Here is a 26,255-nt window from a genome sequence, read left to right as displayed (position 1 = left end):
TTATTGCCCATGAGAATGAAAAGAAAAAAGCAATTGAGAGAAACATGCCTAGAAGGGTCTACGTACTGTACTTAAGGTGAAAAGAGCAGGGGGCTTGCCATGGGACTTAATTAAGGTTCTAGCATCCCATATTATACAGCCCAGAATTCATTAGAGAGAGAATTATTAAGCCATTAGTATGTGCAGAATCAATTAGGCTAATGAACTGTTTTTTTTGATGAGTGTCACTAAAATGCTATCAGTTTCCCAGGCTATGATGGGGAAATGTAAAATGGCCCCAAGCTAACTTAGAAAGGCAGTAATTACTGGGAGAGTAATATGAGGTAGTAAGGTAAGTTTAATATCAAGTTTTCTTCACTTTAAAATGTGCCCGTTAGCATGTAAATCAGTGTGTACCTGTGATAGCCATCTTTTTCAGAAGAGTCAGGTTGGGAACTTGAACCTTTAAGGAAGGAAAGGAGGAAGAGGGATTAGATGGGGACAAAAGTCCAGGTAGAACAGAGTCACCTTTCCAAAGTCCTTCTGTGGTGTGCAGGGCTGTCAAGTTCTCAATATCAATTGGGTTTAGCTTCTCTGCCCGCTGGAGCAATTTTTCATTTATGGCAAGTCTCCCACTAAGTCCCAGCCATTGCCTCCTAAATAATTTTGAGTTTCGCTTGTGTTTCAGCTTCATCCAATTGTCCTGTTGCATCTATGCAAAGTGGCAGCAACTCCGTACCAGGGGAAGCTGTTTCAGGAAATTCCAAAGGGCGTGAGAGGGCGGGAGCACAAGTCATGTCTGACTCCAGGCCGGATTCATGGCGCTTTATTGGTGCGGCAGCAAATTGATAAAGCGGTGCTCCATTTTGTTCCTCCCAAAACGTTTGATTCTCAATATGTGCTTCCTTCATTAGCTCAGTGGCTTTGAGGGATTCGAGGTATTCCGCCTTTGGTCTTTGAATCTTAAACCCCGATTCCCAGTATTATTTTATTGTTAGCATGAAAATAGCAAAAAATAATACAAACAAAAAAGAAAGAAAATCAAATTCTGGCTTTGGAGGGGGAAAAAATACAATTTTCTTTTTTAAATGGTTACTTTGTTTCAGGCAGGTGAAGAATTTACCTGAAGTCCTCCTTACTGTGTTTACAAAAAACCAGTTGTGACCCTAAGTCAGTAGCTGGTGAGATAATGAGCCCATTTCCTTGGCAGAAGGGACATTCTCAATTCTCTCATGTAGCAGTTTGATTCAAGCTCCAAATGCAAACTGTTGATTGGTTTGTACTTTTTTTTATTTTCTAAATCCATTTTAAAATACCAGGGAGGTGAAGAATATGGACTCCCACTGTGAACCCAGCCCTATTTAAAAAAAAAAAAAGATATTTTTTCACCTACAAACCATGATAAAAGTTTCCTTTTTGGCGTTGGCTTCCAGAACTAATGTGTGCTCTCCCTCATTTCCAGTAAAAGCAAACCGTGTAAAGAGTCACTTTGTGGATGCTGCTCTGGAAACTCTAGGTACCCCGGAAACGCGTCGCACGAACTAATCCAATGCTGCACGGCTCATTCTCTCTACCCTGCTACTTCCTGTTCTAAAAACTTCTCTGCTTAATAGAGGTACTAGATGAAGGGGAAAAAGAAATTGATCGGCAGAATCTTCCTCACAGCATCCCACAGAAACTTTAATTTCCAATGAAGGGTATCTGTGTGTTCATTTGTATATATATATATATATACACACACACACATATATAGATAGATATACAATATGCATATTTATATATGCATATATATAAAACATAAGAAAATCCCAGCAATCAAAAGTAGTAACCCAAACAAATGGGGAAATTTGTAATGCTGAGATTGAAAACTGGGAGTGAATGAGAGGGGGAGAGAACAGTCACAGAAAACAATTTGCCATGGGTTATAAGCCTCTAGGTTTCTTGCCTTCTCTCTCCCTCTTGCTCAGACAAATTCTAAATTGACCCACTTACTAGCCAGCACCGAAAATTCAGCACTGATCTTTCTTATTGTGTTAGTAAAGATGCTACAAGATCAAATAGCATTTTTGATTTTTAAAAAAGGCGAAAAATCTCTTTTTTTGAAGATGATGCCTGCAAACTACAGAGAGAACATTACCTGGAAAGATTTGGTCTAGCTACCCTGAGGCTCGACTGTCTAGCACCTCTACTACGCAGTTAAAGAAAGACTAATCTTTAAGCTATCCAAGTGGACCAAGGGCTGCATCTTTCTCAGTCTGTGGGTGACGCTCCCAAGAGCTTCCAAGGGAGTCCCTTACCCAGTTAGAGAGGAAATATTTAGCTATTGCCAATCCCACATTCAAATCCCTAGGGCCTGTAAAAGACCTGCAAGAAGGGGGCAAATCAGCTTCTGAACTCTTGGTGTCCTGTACTCCTTGACCAACTCCTCAAGGAGCCTAAGGCATTTATTTATCATTTCCCTTCTTATTGTCTTGATATTTGACTCTGCCTGTTATTCTCCTGCTTGCCTCAAACTCTACTCCCTCCCCTTCACCCCGCAGCCAGTCAGCCATTCAGAGAAGTAAAGCATGGAAAGTTCAGGCAGTGGACTCTTGTCTCTTGGGGTCAAATTACTATACCTACGCATGCTGTCAATGCTGTCTATGAGAGAAAAATGTGCTGAGAGTGAATTGGCAAATGCAGTGAGGCCAGGGAGCTGAGCAGTGCAGCATGCTTGTGACATGACATCCCTGCATGCTAGTGGGAATCCATTCAAAATCCTCAAGACTACCTATCCTTGTTGGTAAACAAATAGCTTTTAGAGTTACAGGAGAATGTCAGCTGTACCTCATTTAAATACTGTAAACTTTGCCCTTTTTATCCAACTGGAAGACCCCAAAGAACATCCCACTTGAAATATATACATTTGGGTGTCCAAGGAGACCCTATGGCCAGAGTCAACTCTGAAGACAGAGCCCTGCTTGATGGCTTTGCCTGGAAGCATTCTCTGCAAACAAAAGCTTAAGCTAATAAAGTTCTTCAGATGGTCCCACTAGGAGTACTAAAAAAATGGGCTCAGTAAATGCCCCTAGGTATAACTTTCTTATTGATGAGTAAGACTTGTCCAAAATGTTTGCTCTCACCTTGTGATATGAGTCAGGGGAGACTCATTCTAAAGGTTCATTTTACCTTTTCAATGAGGGTTTTTTGTTTGTTTAAACTGAATCTAGTTCCTTCTGGTCAATTACCTCACTTCTTTAGTTGCTGGTGTCTGTCCTCCTGTGCAAAACCTAATTGTAAGGGACTCTTGACTCACTCTGGCTCTCATTTATTACTAAAATTTATGATATTAGTTCTTTTAGCCTGCCAAAGCAGGATTTATCCCCAGTGTGAGATTTTTAAGTGCTTTTTGCTTTCGATCGCTCTCTGTGAAGGACTATCTTGGAGGATTCTGTACTTTCTTAAATGAATAGGGCATACATCTATTTTTTTCAGCACTTGGAGCTTTGGGTGAGAAGGGGAAAGAACCATCTTAATAGTTTATTGAGCACATACTATGTGCATAGCATTGTACTAAGCGCTTGGGAAAGTACACAGTAACAAGGTTGGTAGATATGTTCCCTGTCCACACTGAACTTAAAGTCTAGGGGGTTTAAACACTAAGGTCTCCCTTTAACTGGGCCTGTTTGAGGAAATAAGTTCATAGACCAGAAATCTCTTTATGTTTGTGTGGGTTTCTGAGAGGAAGTCTCCAAAAATGGGAAATCCCCAATTGGAACAGTGCTTGAATGGTACATAGAGTTTAAATGCCTCAAAAATGCATTTCTATTCTGCCCTATAGCTCTGCTCAAGCTGTTCCATGTATCTGAGCTGACATTTCAAAGAAACATTCACCAATCCCATTTTTGGCACTCTAACATACTGACGACAGACAGATGTGCTGATCTTTCTGCAGCTGAGAAGGCACGAGTCATTGGGAATTGAAGCTGCACGGTGTGATGACGCACAGTTTCACCAAAGAAGTAGGGGAGACGATGAGGTTCTAAAAGTTGATTGCTGAGAATGAAAATGTCCAAATCCTCAAGTTAAGCTGAGTCTTTTTCTGAGTATAGAATGAAAAGGGACAGACCATGTATACCATTCTGCCCCCTATCAATGCCGGCTTCTATTTACATCTTGGTCTCAAGCTCAATGAGGATGTGGACCAGCTGATAAATTGATGGAATGCAGATTATTAAATCACATTCTGCCCAGGTCCTGGGTCTTCCCCTGTTATGTCATAAGGCCCCTAGATGGACGTATCCACCCTTTTGGGCTTCTGCAACCCAGAATGGGCCTCACCTCCAACTCCAGCTTCTGAGTTTCAAATCGGAAATCCCTGCTTCTCTCTTGAAAAGGAAGAAGTCTGTAGATAGCCTAGGACTTTGCCATTTAAAATCAGCACGTTGGAAAGTTTAGAAACAGATCTATTGAATTACTATAGAGAAGTTGGATATTTTCTAATTCACCATCTCTGGGGACAGTGATGTCTGAAGTTGGTAATGATGAGAGAAGAAAGGTTGATTTGTTTGTTGTTGTTCCCATGCTTAGTCCCTCAAGTCCACCAAAAAGTTCTGCATTTATTTCCAAATCAAGGGCTTATCAAAACATGGCTTGGAATTGTCCTGTCTCATTCAGTCCCCAGGTATGGTCTGACTATCCTGGCTTAGTTCTGGGGTGGACAAAATACAAACTAAGGGCAATATACAACCTGCCACCTGATTCACTCTGCCCCACCAATTGATTCAAGAGCATGGCAACAATGGCTCCTAGCTGCCATGGAAGCAGTCTGTTTGCTTCACACTTGAAGCCAGTGAGTTGTCATTTCTACGTCTTAAACTTCACCTTCCTTCCCCAGCAACCTATTTCACCGTGATAGCCTGAGGAATATGTGAAACCGAGTAAGTGACCTTCCGGCCAAAATAATTCTCCCTACTGCTCTAAATTCTAGGGGGCACCAGAGCCAATCCCTTGGTCAAACTGTAGCCAACCAAAACTGAAATGATAATAGATCACCACACAACGGACTCCCTATCCTCGTGCATATCTGTGAATAATGGTAGTAGTTATTAAGCACTTAATATGTCCCAAACACTGGTATAGGTACGTGATCATCTGATGGGACTCACCACCTAAGGAGAACAGATATTCTATGTCCATTTTACAGATGAGGAAACTGAGTCACAGGGAAGTTATAACTTGCCCAAAGTCACACAGTAGGCAAGGTGTAGAGCCAGGTTTCCTATTTCCCTTTCTGGGGCCCATTTAATTAGGCCACAAAATGTTCTAATGCATTTCTATGGGTAAAACCTCTAGAAACAGTCACTAATGCATTCTTAACATTACTCTAGCATGACTATTATTGAACAGTGAAACGCACTAGTCCTTTCTAGAAAGTTGCAGCAAAGTGTCGTCCAAGAGTGGGGCTAGGTCACCCCTGACCCTACAGATTATCAACCACTTTGTCCACTCAGAGCAGGGAAACAGTGTCACTGTTTCAGCAACTGGACACATCATAGCAGAGCAGGAAAGATTAGCCTGGTCAGGCCAGCCCCATATGTCCCACCCAGCCAGATCCTCTACCCCCGACAGAAACACATGTTCCCATCTTCATCCCTGCAATGACAGCTGCAGTCCAGTCACAACTTTCCTAGTTCAACTGGAGAACCTCCCCCTCCAATGTCTATTGTGGGAAAATATGAAAGCTTCACTGTGCTTATCCTCTTTTAAATTACTCCTTATCTAAGAAGTACAGGTATGGAATTGAACAATTTTGAGGGTTTGGCGGTATTTCACCAGCAAAACTAGAAAAGTCATCACCTGCTCTGAAATAGTCTGGATGGTAGCAGAACTCCTCTTGCTTCTGGAAAAAAAAACACAGCTAGATTTCCGCAGCTACTAATAATGTGATTTGGGGAAGGTGTCACTCTTCATTTTGCCACAAAAGTGAAGACCTTAAATCACTTTATTAACTTGGAAGGGGAAAGCAAAAAGTGTTTTAAGTAAATTTCCAGATGAACAACTCAAGTGTAGCTTAGCCTCCGGTGGTGTCCTTTATTCTTACCTTTCCTAGCCCAAGCTTGATGTTCAAGGTCATTTCCATACACCTAATCACTCAATCCGGGCCTGAATCACAGTTTCCTATACTACAGATGCAACCAAATTTTGATGTTGACGTAATCTGCGCTAAAAGCTGAGGCATCTATGCTCAATGGAAGATTTCCATAAATTGATGTCAGCAACGAGGAACTAATATTAGAGCAACTGCTGATCTGATAATTTCAAGATAAAGATGCCCATAATTGCAAGATAAATATGTGATTACTTCTGCTCCAAATACACAGTGTGAGTTCAAAAGCAATTACACTTGGGTCTACTGAAGGATTTTATCAGTTGTATTATCAGCAGAAATTTTATAATTAGTCATTTAGAAGCACTTCTTATTGTGGATTCCATTATTCTCCAATTACAATGCAGTGAGGAGTCTCATGGAAAACAAGGTGGGTTCTGACAGATGATGTCTGAAGAGAGGATTGTATTTTACAGGGAGAGAACATATGTGATGGTTTTGTTATCAGGTTTGAAATTAGTGATGTGGTTGTAACCCTGTAACTCGGGTCTCACTCTCCCCAAACTTCATTATCCCTGCAAAAGTTTTCCATGTGAGGGTGAAGGGAGCAGGATTGCATCCTGCTTTTCTTGCCCCACCCTCCCACTACTACCAACAACCCTTTTCCTGCACCACAACTATTTCATCTTTGTCCCTCTATGCAAAGTTCTTTTCTGCTATAAGGGGCCCTGTACTCACCTTTCACATTTCTCTTTTCACCGAACTGTGGCTTGAATGCAGGGTGGACCTTTCATATGATGATTCTGAACAATTTAATATTTGTGGTATTTGTTTAGGTCTTTCTTTCTTTGCACCAAGCACTATGCTAATTGCTGGGGTTAGATACAATTCATGTCCTCGCATACCGTGGCAAATACCATGACTATTATTAAGCCAAGAATTACGTTTGAATCTTTGCTATCTCTCCTCATAGCTAGTCGTTTGCCAAAGCCAACCTTTCTCCTACCCCTTCAAATATATCACCTCCCTCTCAGTTTCCGTATTAGCTTCCCATTGTGCTTCTTATCTTCAGACTCAAGCTCCTTCTGTAGATCATTGATCTACTCAACCTTCTTGGTTAACCCATCTGTAAATTGGGATTGAATCCTACTTTGTCTGTGAACCCCATGTAGGATGGGGACTGGGTCCAACCTGATTAACTCCCATATACTCCAGAGCTTAGAACAGTGCTTGGCACTTAGTAAGTGCTTAACAAGCACAGTAATAATAATAATAATCATTATCAGCTCAGATGCAGTTCCCTGTCCCACAGCCTAAGTGGAAGGCATTTAATCCTCATAGTGCCGATGAAAAAACTGAAGCACAGAGAAGTTAATTGACTTGCCCAAGGGCTTGCATTAGGTAAGAGGCAGGACTAGGATTAGAAACCAGGTTTCCTGTCTTGCCCTCTTCTCTTTTCCCCTCTCTTCATAGTATGGACACCGTATTAGCTCAGATCACTTGGGGCCACTGGCAAAAAAGGAAGAGTCTGGAATTAACCCTCCAACTGCCAGACCATACCTTTTGTACTTGGAGTTTCAAGAGCAGTCTAGCAAAAGAGGCTGCCCAGTGATCTGACCCTCTCTGCTTGAGGGTTCGGATTTTCTGGAGAAGTGAAGGAGTTCCTCCAAGTAAAAGGAACTCTCTAAGATTCAACATGAATACATGTTAGGGAATTTGGAGAACTTCCCTTCTGAAAGTCCTGCAGGTACAATCAGAAAAGGCAGCCACCTCACAGGAAAGTATCAACCTGTCTTTGTGGATCCTCAAAGATGCACATTGAGGGGAGTGGTTTTGAGCAGATTCACATGGATCCAAAGAGATCTCATCTGCCTCCAGCTCCAGAGGGCTTCTTTATTTTTATAACAGTAATTAAGACATTTACTATGTGCTAAACACTGGGGTAGGTGCAAGAATGCAAGAGTACTCATAGTTCCTGCTCACATGGTACTCACAAACTATCTCAGAGAAGCAGCGTGGCTCACTGGAAAGAGCACGGGCTTTGGAGTCAGAGGTCATGGGTTCGAACCCCAGCTCTGCCACTTGCCAGCTGTGTGACTTTGGGCAAGTCACTTAACTTCTCGGTGCCTCAGTTCCCTCATCTGTAAAATGGGGATTAAGACTGTGAGCTCCACGTGGGACAACCTGATTCCCCTGTGTCTACCCCAGCGCTTAGAACAGTGCTCGGCACATAGTAAGCGCTTAACAAATACCAACATTATTATTATTATCTCATCCTTGTCTTTAGATGCCCAAAATTCATTCATTCAATCATATTTCTCGAGGGCTTACTGGCTGCAAAGCACTGTCCTAAGCACTGGGGTGAGTACAATATAACAATAACCAGACATATTCCCAACCCACAACAAAGTTATGCTTCCAGTCTTCAGATTGTTTCTCACTTTTACCATTTTGCAGACTAAGAAACTCAGACCCAGAGAGGTTAACTGACCCACTCAAGGACCCCCAGCAGACAAATGGCAGAGGATAAGAATCAAGGTCCCCTGACTCCCAGGCCCATGCTCTTTCCATTAGGCACCACTGCCTTATTGTTTGGAGTCCCTCCACTCCTGAGGGGCCATAACGGTAATGGATCAACTCACAGGAAGTGAGAAATTCAAACATTCCCTGGGTTGTTGAGGAGTCTGAAATGGCCTGAGAGTCTCAGACCCAGCTCAAAGTGATATTGTGGGGTTTCCTACAGCGCTACAATTCTAGAAAGTCATCATTTGGTACCTATCGATCTGTAGATATGCACTGACGTTCCATTTCTTCTTGAAAAGAAATTAATCACACTGAAGTCAGGCTTCCATGGTAATTACCAAGTCTTCAAGTTCACTGGCTCCCAAGTAATCTAATTTCTCCTCTTCCTCTTCCCTCCTCTCTGCCTCCTTCCTGAGCCTCCAACCTGCGTAGCTCACACATTTTCATTTCGGTGCTCAGGATCTTGGGTGGGAGGGTTAGAGGGAAAAAGAGCTGAATCTGACACGAACACAGTTGAGATGCGACACAAACAAGTGAGTCACTTTCACACCATCACTTTTGGATGGTTTGTTGTTTACCTGAATGTTCCTTTTTTCCAATGTTTTTCTAGTTAATCAAGAGTTGATTGTGTTTGAATTTAACTGCCTGAAGAGTTTGGCAATTGTTTCTACAGTGTAATGTTTCCTTTCTTTCTTGCACCTGTGTTTTGCATCAAGTAGACACTAAATCACTCATACTTTAGAACTAAATAGCTCCCAATTGTCACTGGCAATTCACAGATGTCTCTCTTATCCTTTGTGTATTTTATAGTTCCCTGCATGTATAATTGTGAAGCAAACTATCCTGCTCTTTCAGAAATGTCCATTTAGTTTCTGCTCTCTGAGTGTTTTAGGAATGTTTCTTAGGGATGCTGCATTGCCCTTTGCATGGCCATCAGATTGGTTGAGAATGTAATGTTAGAGTTGCTGAAAGCATTTGTGTGTTTGCCCATTCTCTCCTCTGCAACTCTCCCCAAAGCCTCTGCCCTCTGGTCTGTAGCTGTACTGTTCTCTGCAGAGGTCATGCCTGCATGAAGATTTTAGATGGCTTTACCCTGGAAATTGCATGGTGGAAGGAAAACTTAAATGGACATTACTGCTGCCTTTTTATTGCTAATGTTATTTTTGATTCCATAGGAAAGATAAAACCCTTACTGAGAATTCAGCACTTTTTAGTAAATCCAGAAAAGCATTTCAAAGAGTAGTCATTCTTTACATCAATGCAACTTTTTCCCCATGCTTAGCAGAAGTTGCAAGTTTTGAATTTTTTTCACATCCCTCTGGCTCAGTCCAAAAACGTTGGCAGCAAAGATGTGCTCTGCATGCCCCATCTTCCCCTCCTTTATGCTGCAGTGAAGTCTGCTAGCAAGTGAATTGAGGCATCACAGTTTTCGCCATGGCAACAGATAGAGATGAGAAATACCAAAAAAAAAAAGTGGACTCAGCATAAGGACTATGTAGAATTACGTGAACATAAGAACATTTTTAGCTGCAAGAATGTGCCATAATGGCTAAAGCCACTGTCAAATATTTTCCTTCTAAATGTTAATTTCTACGCCCACTTTCTGGGAGGAAAAGTGCATCCTAAAAGAGTATGGACGCTGTGTTTTAAAAAGTGTGGACCCTGTGCTAACCAATAAAACCCTGTGTTCGACTTTCTTTCCTCTCTAAATGCCTTTAAGCACAGAGATCCCCCTACCTTCAGAGGGCAGAATCTCCCCAGTCTGGCTAATGTCACGTATGGCTGAATAACCCGAAGGACCCAAGGAAAGCCTATTGCATTAGCTCATTGGTTGGACCCCCATGGACAGGCAGGCTGAGGGGGTGTCCTCTGGCCCAACATACAGTGTCTCCCCTGGGATTTAAAGACCCAGCACTCCACTATCTTCATCAGGTCTGATCCTCACTTTTCCCATCTCAAATCTAGTCATCCTTACAAATATCGAGTAAGCTCAGCAGTTAGTTAATAGCCAAGCCTTTACTGACATCTTTTCGTCTTTATTGCTTTTACCTAATACGTGGCCGGTCGGGTGCTCTGAACATTATGGAATGTGCATCCTAAATAATTCAATTTAACTGACACTTGGCTTAATAAAAGACCTAAGTGTATTTATTTAGGGCAGCATCCTTGACTTCTAATCCCATTTAGCTACACACTTGCTAGTCGGCAAATTTGATCATCCATAATGAGTCTTCCATTCATTAGTGCAAATTAGCATGGGTCTGCTTTTTTGCTTTGGTGTGTGTGCGTTTGGGGGAGGGGAGCAGGGGGAAAGAGTGTGTGTGTGTGTGTGTGTGTATGTGTGTATGTGAAAAGGTGATGGGGAAAGTTTCAGAAGAGACCCTCTGGGTGGATGGGTGGGAGAGAAAAAGTTGAAGCTAACAGGCCAGGCCCAAGAGCAGAGGGAAAGCTTTTAGGGAAAAGAAACAATTGGTATTTTGTAAATGGACAAATATTTGGTAGGTCTGTTCTGTTGCTATCCTGAGTGGGAGCCTGGGGAGGCTGCAACTTGAAGGTTACAGGGAACAGCTATGGAAAAGGGCTTTTGGAGCCTTCAGAAGATAGCCTAAAAGTGATTTAAGGATTCACTAACATTGCTATTCATGACCATGGGACCTGGTTGTGCAGCTCTCTCTGAAGACAGCTCTCCCATTGACTGCAACTAGAGCTCTGTCAGAGTCAGGGCTGCAGAACTGGGGGTTTTTTCCTTATTCTTTTATGACAGGAGAGTCTCTCTGTTCCAGCCTCTGTTCAGCTAATTTTTCTGAACTAACTTCCCCTCACTTTTCCATTCATTCTTGTGGAAGCATTTCTGGGCTGGCTGTTTTGTTCTCAAACCAAGTCTCTCTTTCAGTTGAGTTGAACTGGTGTCAGTCCTAAGCAGCTGAAAGGAAGCCTGTGTGTGATTTCTGGAGTGACTTCTCTTGCTGTTTTTCTGTGTGTCCGTTTGTTTGTTCGTTTGTTTGTTCTTGTTGGCTTTACTTGAACAGTCAGAAGGTCAGTTTGAAAGATCGTGTCTTCTCCAGTCCCCGAGGCGTTGGCGCCAAGGGGAAGGGCTCTCCACAGGCCCAGAGTGTCCGGAGGTCCCCCAGCGCGGACCAGAGCATTGAAGATAGCCCGAGTAAAGTGCCCAAAAGTTGGAGTTTTGGGGATCGGAGCCGAGCCCGGCAGGCTTTCCGGATCAAAGGAGCTGCATCGAGGCAAAACTCCGAAGGTAAGACTCGGTGAAAGCCGGGCCCGGCGTGTGGGCCAGCAGAGTTATAGAGTGCAAAGTTGTGGAAAGCAGGTAATCCGCAGAGCAATTTAGGCTGAGATGATCATCTGTCTAGATCACTGTGGGCAAGGAAATGCATTCTGGGGCTTGAATCATACAGGTTTGACAGACGCTGCATGCTGCCAGTTTGCCTGGACTCTAGGGGACTCCAAGATGACTGACGGGTGGCAGTTTGGGACTGGCAGGGCAGAAGAGCCAGATATGCTAGTTGACAGTTATGCTGGCATCAAAACTCCTGAGGCAGAAGCAGAGGCAGGCATGAGGAATGGAGAGAGCTCTAATAATATTGCTCCTCTCTCCATGGCACAATTCCCAAAGACATTATTCTAGATTCACCTAAGCAGTAACCCTCTGGTCAGCCCAGTAAATCATCCTACCCAGTATTCTCTGTGCCTGTGGACACAGTGGCATATCTGCTCTCCTAGTGGGCATCCCAAATTTTCAGGCTGTCACGAATCAATGGAAATCTTTTTTAAGCCTTCTATCGTCCTTCACTTTTTCTGGAAGCTTCCTTAACTTTGTTCTGTATTCCCAGCAGGCACCGCTTGTCCTCGGAATTTTTCCCAATTCTTCTTGAAAATGAGAGCTATGTCTTGAGCAGATATGGTCCTCTAAACTGAATTTGCTAAAGGAAAGTGATCTTCAAAAAAATAAATATGACTTTTGGAGCCAGGACCTAGTTTTTGGAAGTTTGGGGCAGTTTGGTTCCTGCCAGAATCTAGACCTAGACCTAGACCTTTAAAACATGTTTAGTAAATTTTTTTAAAAGTTCAGAGACTCTTTTAAAACACCTGGGTTTGGGTTGATTTTGAATATCTGTTAAGGGCCTTAAGCAGTAACAAAAATAATGTATTGGGCTCTAACCCATGCTGTTCTAAATGCTATTTACAATAGCATCCCCCTTCCTTGGAAGCCTTGGGCGAAAGGTGTTACATAATCGTTAAAGTGTTTCACGTATTTAATGCCATTAAAAAGCCGAGGATGTAATCAAATCAATCTAATCCAAGCCAAACGCATGCTGTGGAAAATTGGCGATTATCCATTAATGTAAACTGTAGGTGGGGCGCATAAAGAGAATGGATGACCAAGGACTACCCAACCAGATGCTCTATGGTCAACTGACATGGGCTGAGGAAGAGGAAACATTTTAAAGATTTAGTGAAATGCAGCTTTACACCAGGTAGTATCACAGCTGCATGTTGGGGAATCAAATGCAGTAGAACCAGCCTGGTTATTGCAATCAAGGAAGGAATGGCTCTTTTTGAGCAGGAGATTTGAAAGAATCATGAGAAAGAGAAAAGACACACCAGTGGTATCAGGAACAAATCTGAATGTGAATATGTACGATTAGGACAGTCCATCCTCCACTGGCCTTTTCAGCCTCATTTTTTCACTATAGTGGAGGAGAATGCCTCCAAATATTTTACAACCAACTCATTCAATCAATCCAACATATTTATTGAGCACTTGCTATATGCAGAACACTGTACTAAGCACGTGGGAGAATACAATATAATGGAATGGGTATACATTTATTGATTAGAATGTTCTTGGTCAATGAGTGAGTATGGCAAAGTGGATAGAGCACGGGCCTAGGATTCAGAAGGACCTGGGTTCTACTCCTGGCTCTGCCACATATCTGCTGTGTGACCTTGGGCAGGTCACTTCACTTATCTGTGCCTCAGTTACTTCATCTATAAAATGGGGATTGGACTGTGCTTAGTACAGTGCCCGTCAACTAGGAAGTGCTCAACAAATACCACTATTATTATGATTGTCATTATTATTCAAACGTGTGTGAGGACCTGATCTAAGACCTATAAAAAGACTATAACAAAAGGTGAAAATGATTTTCCTTCCACTTTTTTAACCCAATTGTGTCATTCTGGTAAATGAGAATGTGGCTAGTTCTCTTGATCTAAAGAAAATAGGGTGAGGGGTTGAAGGAAAGTGGAAGGGCATAATATTCTCTATTCTATTCTGAATAGCCAGAATGTAGAGGCTCTTCCCTCCTCAGTGCTCCGCCCAACCAGTTCATTCTACCCTGGAATTCTGCTTCTCACACTTCTCCGATTGTGTTATTCTGATTTATAGACTGTGATTTCTTTCACCCAGAAGCAAGCCTTCCCGGAGAGGACATCGTGGATGACAACAAGAGCTGCAACTGTGAGTTTGTGACTGAAGATTTAACACCGGGACTTAAAGTCAGCATCAGGGCTGTTTGGTAAGAGCCCAGGAGGGAGAACAATAGGAAATTTTATTTATTTTTTTATTTTCTATTTAGAGTGAGTTGCTGAAGTTGAGAGAGAAGAGGTTCACTTAATACAAGCCACATTCAATCTGTTTATTGCTGACCAGACTCCCTGTGGGCAGACTGGCCTTTTATTTGTAATGGCTTGCAGAGAAGTACTTTTGCTGGGAAAAGAAATCATGCAGAAGTAAGAAGTCCCCACCATCCTGTCACTCCTCCCCACCCCCAACACACCGCAGTGTTTCATTTAATTCAGTTGGTGTGGTTTGCTCTATATTTCCCGCTGATGAGGCTAAACCTCATAGTAAGAGGGCACTTAAAACTGCCAAGACAAGGGCAAATGAGGATATTGCAAGGGAGTTGAGAGGGTAAATATTTAAAGAAGCGTTCATCTGACCTCCATGAGACTGTGGGAAATGTCTGCACCTGCACTTCTCCTTGGGCATAGAGATGGTGCCTCTTTAACTGCTGGAAGTGTTTATCCTACACGAAACTGAAGTCTCCCTGAAATGTTATCTGTTCCACCCATTCCATCTCTCTCCATATTTCACATGAAATTCCCTTAGTTTCCATTTTTCTGACAAAATAACAGTGACCCATAAATACGTCCCTTGTCCTCCCTATTGGACTGCTGACAATCCTGCTGAGCAGAGTAGCCTAAGAGTTGAGTGGTGGGGTCTGAATCTAATTTTCACTCCCAGGGTAGGGACAGATCTCTGGACAGGTGAAGCGGTCAACTGCATAGGACTCATAGGGTAATGGGACCCCAGAGAAGTAAAGACAGCTTCCATCTGCTTCTACCAACAAAGAGTATGTCATTCATTTCATTTGTTTAATTGCATTTATTGAGCGCAATGTCTTTACCCAGTGCCAGGGTTTGGTTTGGACCAGGCTTGACTCTGTCCCTACCATCTACATGGAGAATGGGTTCTGTAGGGAATGAAAAACCACGTCAAGAGTCTCCAGAGCAGCCTTGTAAATAAGTTCAGGAAGCATCTAGGGAGGAACAATGCGATTCACATCCTTGGCTGCTCCTCTGATGTATATTTTCATTTGCAAGGACAAGTGGCAAGAACAAATGTGAAGCAGCCTGGCCTAATAAAAAGAGCACAGGCCTGGGAGTCAGAGGAACTGGGTTCTAATCCTGGCTCTGCCACCCATCTGCTCTGTGACCTCGGACAAGTCCCTTACCGTCTCAGTGCTTCAATTACATCATCTGTAAAATGGAGATTAAATCTCCCTCCCTTGATTTAGGCTGTGAGCCCCAAGTGAAACAGGGACTGTGTCCATCTGATTATACTCCAGCACTGCCAGTGCTTGACATATAGTAAGTGCTTAACAAATACTATTATTATTATCACTATTATTACTATTATTACCATTTGGATGTTGTAAAACCTGCAGGCCTTATTGTCCCTAACCAAGTTCATTTTTTATGGCATAAGGTTCTTAGTGAGAAACACATTGCTGTTGACCCATATGCTTAGTTACCCCTCTAAAAGGCAGCCCAAGTTCCAAATTCTTCTAAAAGAGGTTAACTTCTGATTCTAGGCTTAGTTTGGTTTCTACACCGTAGTTTGCATGGATGTAGGTGCATTTTGGAAATGGGAACTGGCTGAAGTTTTGTCTCCCATCCGTGAGCTACCAGGTTCAAGGAAGAGGTTGTCAAAATGGACATTATAAGGTTCAGGGAGGAATGGAAGGTGCAGGCTACACTGTGAGCTTGTTCTCTAGACTGTGAGCTCATTGTGGGCAGGAGCATGTCTGTTTTTTGTTGTATTGTGCTCTCCCCAGTGCTGAGTACAGTGCTCAATAAATACGATTGATTGAATGAATGAATGAATGAATGAATGAATGAATGAATAATGACATGAGAGCTGATGGAGCATCTTAATCCTAGTGGCCAGGAATTTGTTTTAGGCAGAGAAGAATGGATAACTTTATTAGAGGTTTTGGAGCAGTGGAGAGAGATGCATCCTTGGGTTTCTCTGAAAATGATAATATTTTATTAAGGGAATAGCATGTCTTTGGGGATTTTAGTCTGGGAGTACATTGTGACTAGTGAGGCGAACTTTAAGGATTTGAGAAAAGAGGCGATGACAGCTGTTGTTTTTTCTCTTCTTGGATGCACTGTACCCAGTGGGGGTGATGTTTGGCAGGAGAGTGTTTATCAAGACCATTTGTCTGAGCTAGGCTAGTCTTCCATGCCACTTCCCCTCATCCCTGCTTTCTCTTCCCCTTTTCTCTGTGTAAATGTGTCTCAATCACCTTTAATCCTGTCCAATTTCTCCTTCCTCATGCCTTCACTTTCTCCTCTACTCCCCCCCCTCCACTTCTTTCCCTCTCCTGATCTGCCCTCCCCTCCCACAATCCTCTCTCTCCCTCACACACATTATAACGGTGTTCTTTAGTTACATTAATTAATGAAAAATATCTTTTTACAAATAAGCAGGGGAAGAAATTGAAATTAATGATAATTGGTCCCTAAACCATTGTAGAGGCTTCCAAAGAGGACTGAAGTTGGAGAGAGGCAAGACAGGAAATTTTCATTTCTAGTTGATTAATGGCCTTGTGGTGTTAACAGATAGTTATAGAAGTGACCCTGCTGTTGTTTCCTGCCACTTTAACATTTCAAGCTCCTTTTCTTTTCTAACCTTTCAGTGTCATGCGATTTCTTGTGTCCAAGCGGAAGTTCAAGGAGAGCCTGCGGCCATATGACGTGATGGACGTCATAGAACAGTACTCAGCAGGCCACCTGGACATGCTCTCCCGGATTAAAAACCTCCAATCCAGGCAAGTCACACTTCTTCTCTATTCCTCTCATTCCTACTGCTTGGTAATGGTGTGAAGCAATGTAACAGTACCCACCAAGAGACTTAAGTGTGTTTGTTGTTTGTTCATCTCCACCCCAAAGTCCAAGGAAAAACACAGGATTTCACTTAGACAATTAAAGGCAGGACACATGAGGGATGTTGACTCCTAGCATAGGGAGACCGTGTCTCACGATGATCTTATGGCCCAAATACTGGCTGATTAATCAGGATGGAAGTTGTCCTGTGCAGTCTGAGAGAGTGTTGTTTTGTCTATGTAATTGCTTTTGCTTCTTTGTTCCTCTCTCTATTGTCTTTACTCTCCACTTTGTCTTCTTTCTCTCTCTTTGTCTTTCTATCTTTCTTGTCTGCCACATTTCCTTTCTCTCCACCCCCTATTTAAGATTTTGTTTTGATTGCTGGGTGGAAACAGTTGTAATGTGTTTTATTCATCGAAGTATTTGGTTAGGCCACAAGCCCACCCTCCCCACCCCAAGCGGTTTCCTCAGAGGTAAATGAGCCTGCAGATCATTTTTGAGGCCAAACTGTAGGTAAACTACTTGGCATACCTCCTTCCTGAATGAACGGGAGGGGTTCAGTCCTCCACTACACTCTGCATTCTGAATTCTGGGAATTCTCATTTCCACTGTAATGCAGATCACTGAGTGGAAAGGAGGGAGAAGTTTGGAAGGCTTGTTCTTAGAAGAAGAAAAGCCCAGTCTGCTGTGACATTTTTGAGTTATATCAGCACTGTTGTGCTTAAGTACTTATGGGCAGCCAGGTAAAAGTGCATCTCAACCTCCTGGACCTGGTTTAGAAAATACCTTTTTGAGCTGCATCCCCACTCATACCCAAGATCCAATTATGTGGTTGTTTCCTCAGAGTGAAGAAGAAGATAGGGGAAAAACCTATTAGTAGTCATTCTTTAGCTGTCCTGCAACTTCTCCAAACTAATTTGGGTGTACTAGGAAGTAGCCCTCTCAGTTAATTTTGTTTCCTCTTGGGGTCTGGGTGATAAGAAATAAGCATATTTGAGGAGGGAGAGCATTATAGAAAGACATTCTATGGCATTCACGTACCAGCTGTTAATAGTGTTACTTTGTTAACTGCTTACTCTGTGCCAAGCACCGTACTGATCACCGTATATACAGGTCAGATATGGTCGCCGTCCGTCCGCCTGAGGGCACTCGGCCTAAGTAGGAGAGAGAACAGTCCCCATTTTACAGATGAGGAAACGGAGGCAGAGAGAAGTTAAGTGACTTGCCAAAGTCACAGCAGGCAAGTGGCAGAGTGGGGATTAGTACTCCTGTCCTCCGACTCCCAGGCCTTTGCTCTTTCCACTAGGCAATGGTGCTTCCAAGAAGCCTGAAGACGCCCACCCTCTTCCCTTAGACACAATTGCAATAATGTCCCCGTTTGAATTAACCTTCTCCTTTAATCCATTCCCTTCCCTGAGAGGCCTCCACCTAGCAAAAATAAGCTTATTCAACAAGCACTGTGGAGTGTCTGCGTTTACTTTCCCCTTCTGTATCCATGCCCACTGCTACTACTGTGTACATTTCTCTGTGTTGAACTATTAGTGTTGGTATTATGTCTCCATCAGTTGTCTCTCTTTTGACATCGTTCTCACTGTGGATGTGTTTTGTTCACCAGGCTCTTCTGTCCCAAATTTCCTTTTTAACTTCACAATATATTTGGAAAAGAAGCCCAGGATGTTTTCTATGACCTTGATGATAATAATGAAAATGTTATTCTGTAGCCACCATATTCACTGGTATATTGCCCATTTCTGCCAATCTATTCCAAGTGTGTTCAGCATGTTGCCTGTTAGACCCACTGATGCCTTCATTGAATACAACAGTGATGTGATACGTTACACTGATGCTAGCTCCGTGAACCCTATGCATTGGTGGAATAAGATTCGGCAAATCCCGAACCAATCAACCACCATGTCTCCTGCTTTCTGTTTCAAGCGGAATCTACTTCTGAAATCTCACTGTTGTCGTTTTAGTTTAGTTGTTCCCTACGTTTCTGCAAAGTTTCCAACCGACTCTTTTCCACGTGTTGCTTCATTATGCATTTTGCTGGTGTCTTTTTTCTTATTTACTTTGCCAGGATAGATATGATTGTGGGTCCCCCGCCCCCTTCAACTCCCCGGCATAAGAAGTATCCAACCAAAGGACCTATGTTCTCTTCTAAAGAATCACCCCAATACTTGCCTAGGTTAGGACTAACCCAAGTGCCTCTTTCTCTGAAGTTTTAATTTGTTCAATGGCAAACCCCTTTCACACCAGGCTCTATGACGGCATATAACTGTAGTAACAGGGTGCTCAACTACATTGTTTTGAAAACAGCCTAGATAACTTTACAACATGCTTTAATTTAAGTAAATCATGGACTGGCCCATCATGTTATGATCCTGTAAAAACATTTAGGAAAAAGCTAATTTCCCTTCTCAGCATTTTTTTTCTTCCACAACATCACACAAATAGTACATTGCATTTGAATAATGCCTCATTTTCAAGCACACCCTTCACCTTCAGCAAGGAACTCATATCATTCTGGTTATCGTGGACTGCAAAATACTCTCAAATGTCGACTTATTATTTCAGTAATACCCGAGGAAAATCCCTCCAAGATCAAATTGGTCCACATTTGCAGAGAAAACAATGAATTTCTGAAAAGAATGAAAAGCTTCATGTTAGTAGGTTGCATGTTGTCTCGAATTTCACATGCATTTCCTACAGTAATTACCATCTTGACATAAAATCTGTTCTGTTCCATCCTGACCTCCTTATGTTAACAAGAAATGCAGGCAGGATGTGGCCCATTCTTCGTTCAGTGTGACAACGGAGTCGGAATCAAGAGTTGTTTCATGTGGTTCCATAAGTAGCTCTGCATGTCCAAGACATTTCTTGTAACACTGAATTAGGTAGAGGACTTCGTCTAGTGTATTTACTTGCATAATTTTACAACTCCAAAATAGGAGAAAGGCTATTATGTGGGGTATTAAGTCTTGCAATCTGGGGATCAGGAAGAAGGAAGAGGAAAAAGGTAAGAGAGTACTTTATTTTATTGTACCCACCCAAGTGTTGCGTACAACAGGCACGCGGCAGATTAATTAACTTCCCCCACCCCTACTGTATTTTGTAGGTTTTCATCCTTCTGCTCTTCCTACCTTTCTCTCTCGACACCCCCACGGTCTGAATGACTTACCTACCCCCACCTGCTTTGCTCCTTCTTCTCCTTCTCCTTACTCCCATACAGCTTTCATTGCTTTCAATTAGGCATACAAAAAAATATTATTTCCTCTTCAAATCAGGGAGGAGAAATTATGCAAGTAAATATGGTATTCAAAGCAACCACTGCATTTGAGAAAAGCAGAGCATATCTCCACACCCAGAACAAAGCAATTTTAGGTTGGTGGAAAGTTTCTCAGTAATTCAAACTCTTGCCTAACCATGCTGTCCACTTTGATTTGGCTATCGGGAAGCAGCTAGGAGGGTGATCTGCCCAGGGTAATTAACAGACCCCTGATCCAATCCCTAAAAAGATTAAATCCTAAAGAAGCTTAAAGGGTTAATGCTAGCTGTTCTGAGATTACTAAACCTAAAGGTAATTTTGAGGGCTTGAACAAGATGAGGTATCTGCACAGAGAAAATGTGTTTGTACTTAATTATTTCTTTGCATTGAGGGTTAGTTTCTTTGGAAACAGCCCAAATGACCCTTACCTTTTTCCCTACAGTCAGTAACCAGGCTCCCATGGAACCTACAAAAACAGACTTTGAGCTGGAAGAGACCTCCAGAGGTCAAGCAACTCACCACCTTGCTTCTAAACAGGAGAAAATCTAAACTGTACCAAACAAATGGACCATAATGAAATCCTGCCACATCTCCCTTATTGTACCCTCTTTTTTATTTCATGGGACTCTTTCCTCCCATGATCCCAGTTTCCTACAGACGATAAACTTGCAAAATTGAAAAGCCCAAAAATTAGCTCCAGAGCCTCAGTTTAATGCTCTAGAATAGGCAATGTTTTGATTTTCCGAGGTTAAAATATCTCCTACGAGTTTATCCTTTTCTAAATCCATTCCTGGACGGAGGAGAGTTGAGAATTAATGGCTAGATCAAGAGCACTGCAGTAGTGTCATCTTAAATTGTGGAACTGGTTTAAGTAATGTGGCTATATGCTGGGATTGTGTATATGATCCAATGAAGTATATGCCATCACTTGCATATGAGAAGAAAATCTTCATGGACTTGTAATTGTTCAAGATAAATTGGGATAAAATGTACTTTTTAAAAATGATATTCTGCCATGATTATTTTCCAGCAGCTTGTTTTTCTTTCAAGCCAAGTAGGCAAATAGCCAGTCATGTGGCATGGATGAAGGGGGTTTAGCTTCAATGCCTGCCTGGATTGTGTTAATAATAATAAGAGTAATTTAAAAAAAAATTTCTAATTCCCCACCCCATTTTTCTCATTTGAGCTGTTTGACATTTGATGTCTGCTTTTGGCCAAGGGGTGACTTCTGATATCTTTGTGCATGCCCTGCAAGCATGAAGCATAATGAAGCATGAAAGAAATTGCACCATGGCTGATGCAAAAAGTTGCCTTTTTCAATTTCATACAGTAGAGTCTCAGAAATACCCTGTGACTTTCCAAATGGAGTAGCATTGGTGCAGGAGTGTACTGTTAGACTACTGGCAGATAAACGAAGTGACCGTGCTTTGTTTGGGTCTTGTTGCATGAATCAAAAATGGTGCTTTGGGGTTCAGTTCTCTCCCTCCCTTTAAATCCCTTTTGGGTTGAATTATACAAAAAGCTTCAGTTGAGCTTGGTTATGTCCCAGTGTCCTATTCTCCTGCAGGAACCTGGATTTATAGATGAATGGTCAACTCTCCACCTGGTAGGGCAGCAAAATCCCCACCTCGCATTTTTCTTCTCCCTTTTTCTCCATCCCCTTGCCTTTCTGTGGAGTTTGGTTGATAATCATATGAAGGGCTGATGCATGAAGGGCTAGGTAGCATCTGGAAAAATTGTTCTGTTCTGAGCACTTAAACTTCTTGGTCTTGTCAGCAACCTCGGAGGATGGTAAGAGTCCCTATCCCCAACTTTTCAAAGGGGCAGGCTGAGGCAGAGAGAGAAAGAAAAAAACAACAAAACAAACAAACATTGATTGACCCAAGGCAACAGAGAGGGTCAGTAAATATGTTTCCATGAGGCAAGGCTGTTTTTGAATGAGAACTTCCTTTGAAAAGATAATTCCTGCTCCATTTCCACCCAGTGAAAGTCCAACACCACGCACCAAGCTAACGGCAGGTACTGAAGCCTCAGGTCGACAGAACAAACCGTGGGGACTCCTACCACACTGAGGCCTCCTACCCTGCTCCCAACATGGAGACAAACAACAGCCAGAGAGGCACGGGCCCTTCTGTGGACCTTCGCAGGCTTCTCCTCCACCGGGTTCCCCTTCCCGGCTCCAGGCCTTCTCCAAGGCCCCACGGCAACCTCTAAGCAGGTTGACAGTGTGGAGGGAACACCGCCTGTATCAGCAATGGCTGGCCAAAGAAGCCTCCATAAGGACCTAGTCTCAAGGGAACAAAACCTACAGGTTAAGGCCTCCTGGCTTTCATTCTTGGTGATGAAAAAAGCTAATCCACACCCCTACCTTTCTATTTGCTTACAAACAAAGCAGCTCAGGAACCGCTAAACACGTGGGATCCATCAACTTCTCTTTTAATCAAACTACCCTACAGGTTCCCTTCTGGGCCCATTGCCTCTGTCAGCAGCAGGTTTAGAATTCAGATCTCATCCTACTGACACAGTCGACGCAGTGAAACATCTGATCTGGGATTCATCTCCCAGAGCCAGTTGCCTGCAATTCCACCGTATCTGGAGGATGGGCAGGATGAGTTTTCAGTAAGTGGGAGAAGCCCAGAAATAGCATAGAAAAATGCAGTTTAGAATTGCTGTATAGCATTAGGACTGGATTAGAACCTTCCTAGTGTCTGCTACCTCAGGTCCTCTGTTAAGTTACTGCAATTTTGTATTAGCCTAGTTTCTCAAAGTAACAGTCAATATATACCCTTCCATGTTGTTGAACCTGTTTCTTATGTGGTGAATCCCAGCATCATGATAAAATACCCTGTGTTCTCAGAGTGCTGGCTAGACCTCATCCCAACTAGTCAATTTGCCAATGATGCAGACATCCCTGTCTTATTGGAAGAATCAGTAACCTGTGAGTGCAGCCAGCTTGCCTATTGCTTCCACTGCCCCGACTGGAATCTTCAGTTCTTGTCCTGCCTTGAAAGACACTATGGGTACCAGCTGCAAAGGGGCTTCAGGATTAACTTTGGCAGGAGGTGGGGGGGTAATTCTGGGAACCACCCTAGACCTTTCTTCAGGATCTACCAAAATCAGGATCAGAACCAGCTTGGCTGGGATTCCAACAAATATATCCTAAGCTTCCTGGCTGCTTAGGGTCCTGGGGATACCCCTAAGATTCTACAGGTTTGGGGATGCAGGTTCAGAGCACCCGTCGGCTTACCCTTGAAGGATGTGCAAGGAGGCGAGGCGGCACTGCTGCACGAATGGCAGGACTAGCACCACAGTGGCACAGCCAGCCCCAGTTCCATCCCCAGGGGGTCTTTGCTACATACCAGCAAGGCCGAGTGGACGTGCCCCACAAGCACATCCAACTATGTTCTCCCTTTATACGGGGGAGAATCAGTATCCTTAAAATCTAGCCTCGTGAGAAGTCACCAAAGACTTCATTTCCTGGAATGGTCACTGTACCCCATAGGCTTCCATAGGCTTATCAACCTGAAAGGCAAAAAGCTGTTTATGTAGAGTAATCAATGTAGGGTGTAGGATCTGTTCTCTTAAAGCATTGATCACCCTGACACACATGGTACCACTGACCAGTTCTTGCTGTGAATGACCATGTTAAATGAATTGCCACAGACAAAGAGAGATGAAATATGCCAGCCCAGATCAAACAGGAGCCATATCTGCTCACCAGGGGTAAGGATAATAGAGATCGGCTGTTTCTTTCTTATCATTCTACTTAGGCCATTGAGTCTGAGAAGAGGTCAGCTGACTTTTCCCTTCAATTCTTCACACACACACACACACAAGAAACACTTAAGGAAGGAAAACGGACTATTCTATTGGTGGAAATGGCCTTGTCTCATCCCTTTCCTTTCAATTCACGTGTTTGATGGTTTTCCTTTGTTTGTCTGTGTCTACTCTATCTTTTCCTCATACTGGTGCATGGATCCATTACCCACCTTACCTAAGGAGCGTCTCTTATTTCCGCTCACGACAATTAACTTGGTTTCAATCTGACTCCTCAATTTGTATTAACTGCACTTAGTGGTACATTATGCAAGAGTAAAACGAAGTTATCAAGAAGAATGGAGATAGCTCGTGTAACCTGGGAGGACTGGACTCAGATGGGTCAAGGAGACCTATACCCTGCTGGCCCCTGGAAGAGGGATCGATCTGATTCATTATTCAGTGGTCTCTGGCTTCTTACAATGTACTAAGTGTTGTACAGAGAACATACAGCCCTCAGCACTGAACAATTTCCCTAATATTTAGTTACATTATTCAAAGATTAGCATGAGAAATAAAAAATGGGAAATAGGATAAATAAAGGCCAAAACAAGGTTGATAACCAAGCAAACAAAACAAAAGGAGTGATCAGGCAGAGGAAAAGCCAGCAAAGTCCCCAGAGATTGATGATGATGAAGCCAGGACTCAGTTTGTCCCAACCTCATAAAATGGCATGAGCCATCAAACAAATAACATACTGAGAAAGGGGGAGTTGTGTCTTTTTGAAGACCTTCTAGTGCATTTTCTAAGGGGACCCATGTCTCACAAAGGAATTTTGAAACCATTATGTCCAGGTTTAAGTCAGCCTCCCACTATGCAGTTGAGGACTTTCATGAGCAAAGGTAAAATGACAAATGAACTGACACAGAGCAACCACATTTCCAATCGATCAGTACCCTTCCATTTACAAATCTGAAAGATTCAACATTCATCTCAGCCTAAAGGGGAAAATGCAAATCGATTGATTGCAAATGCAGCAATTTCTCCATACTTCAAAATTTTATTCTGCATAGTGTACCAGAACTTATCATCCGTCCCCAAAATGATCCACTCAAAATTCCCCAATAAAAAACAATTACAAAGCAAAATACCTGAAGGCATCTAATTTAGTAGCCTTCCCCAAACTATTCTGTGACTCATTTTGAGCCCCCTCATTGAGAAAGAGCAATTGCTTTTTCTATAAAGAAAGCTGGTGGTCAGAGTGCTCTTTAGGTAATTCACCTGACAAACTCACGGTCCTCTGGGGGGATTTTATATTCCTGGTAGAGTTGACCAGATTGTCGGACGAGGGCCAGCTATAACAGACAAGGATCGAACCAAAGTGCCAGCTGAAGGAGAATTGCCAGAAGACCCGAGCATGATGGGCAGGCTTGGAAAGGTGGAAAAACAGGTACTTTGTGACTCTTATTTCTGGCTGTTTCTGACTCATGTTTCAGAGTGTCTACTTAATATTAAATGCTGAGCTGTCAGACGATTGCCACCACCAAAACTGTCTTTATTAATCTAAAGCTCTTTGTTCTACTCACCGGAACAGTACACCTTATATTTGAATTTTCTGGATAGCTTTCCGTGAGTGGTAACCACTGAATGGGAGTGAGGTTTAAAAACATTTATAGTTTCCTCTAAAATCTCCCCACACTGCTTTGTTCTAGGATTCTTGGAATCTTAACATTTAAATGCAGTTCTTTTTACCAATGCTTAACATTAATTAGTATAGCAGAAAGACAAGCCATTATTTGGATTGTCATCACCAGTAGACTATTTCCCGTACTTCCCGCTTAATAAATCAGACCTCTTATTACTCTGTCATCACATTTGACATCGGGGAGCCTCAGACCAGAAGTTTTTGGCCCAGGGATGCTAAAGAGGTTACATACCTCTTCGTTTCATTAATCTTTAGGGAATGATATTGTTAAAATGATCACTTGATTCGTGGGGACCGCCACCGTCAAAGGTAACCCAAGATAAAGAAGCCCCACTGAGTCATATTTTCTATTAGATGGGGTGGCTATCCCCGCTGCCCCTCAGTTTGCCGAGTCATCCCTGCAGCAGACAGCCTTAGTTGGGAATGTCTGCTAATTGACTGTTCCTGCGGATGGCTTGTTGATGTGAACGTTGCCCCCACTGAGAAGTCGTCATCTCCTTAATCGTGAGTATTTGCCCTGAGGGTTC

The 26,255-nt window shown here is 42.7% G+C and overlaps 1 protein-coding gene and 1 long non-coding RNA gene across 15 annotated transcripts in view; one reads left to right on the top strand and one right to left on the bottom strand.

Annotated features, from left to right (window-relative positions):
- Positions 1–26,255, top strand: part of KCNQ2 (potassium voltage-gated channel subfamily Q member 2) — a 115,147-nt gene that overhangs the window by 77,037 nt on the left and 11,855 nt on the right. For 2 of the 14 annotated variants that reach the window (XM_029070390.2, XM_039912804.1), the window contains 5 exons: positions 11,620–11,843; positions 14,019–14,127; positions 16,816–16,947; positions 19,080–19,187; positions 25,350–25,473. In XM_029070390.2, coding sequence (XP_028926223.1) covers positions 11,620–11,843; positions 14,019–14,127; positions 16,816–16,947; positions 19,080–19,187; positions 25,350–25,473 — 697 coding nt within the window. Of the gene's footprint in view, positions 1–1,441; positions 1,496–11,619; positions 11,844–13,997; positions 14,128–16,815; positions 16,948–19,079; positions 19,188–25,349; positions 25,474–26,255 lie in introns of all 14 variants that reach the window. The other 12 variants (XM_039912800.1, XM_029070391.2, XM_029070396.2 and 9 more) reach the window with 10 other exon arrangements.
- The window catches only part of LOC103170483, an 88,961-nt gene continuing 81,869 nt past the window's right edge, over positions 19,164–26,255 (bottom strand). Inside the window, exons 3-4 of the long non-coding RNA XR_005660236.1 lie at positions 21,895–22,095; positions 19,164–19,641 (exon numbers count right to left, since the gene is read on the bottom strand). This is a non-coding gene — a long non-coding RNA (uncharacterized LOC103170483). The remainder of the gene's footprint in view (positions 19,642–21,894; positions 22,096–26,255) is intronic.

The sequence above is a fragment of the Ornithorhynchus anatinus genome, chromosome 8, assembly GCF_004115215.2.
Source record: "Ornithorhynchus anatinus isolate Pmale09 chromosome 8, mOrnAna1.pri.v4, whole genome shotgun sequence".
NCBI lineage: Eukaryota > Metazoa > Chordata > Mammalia > Monotremata > Ornithorhynchidae > Ornithorhynchus > Ornithorhynchus anatinus.
This window is presented reverse-complemented; position numbering and strand designations above follow the sequence as displayed.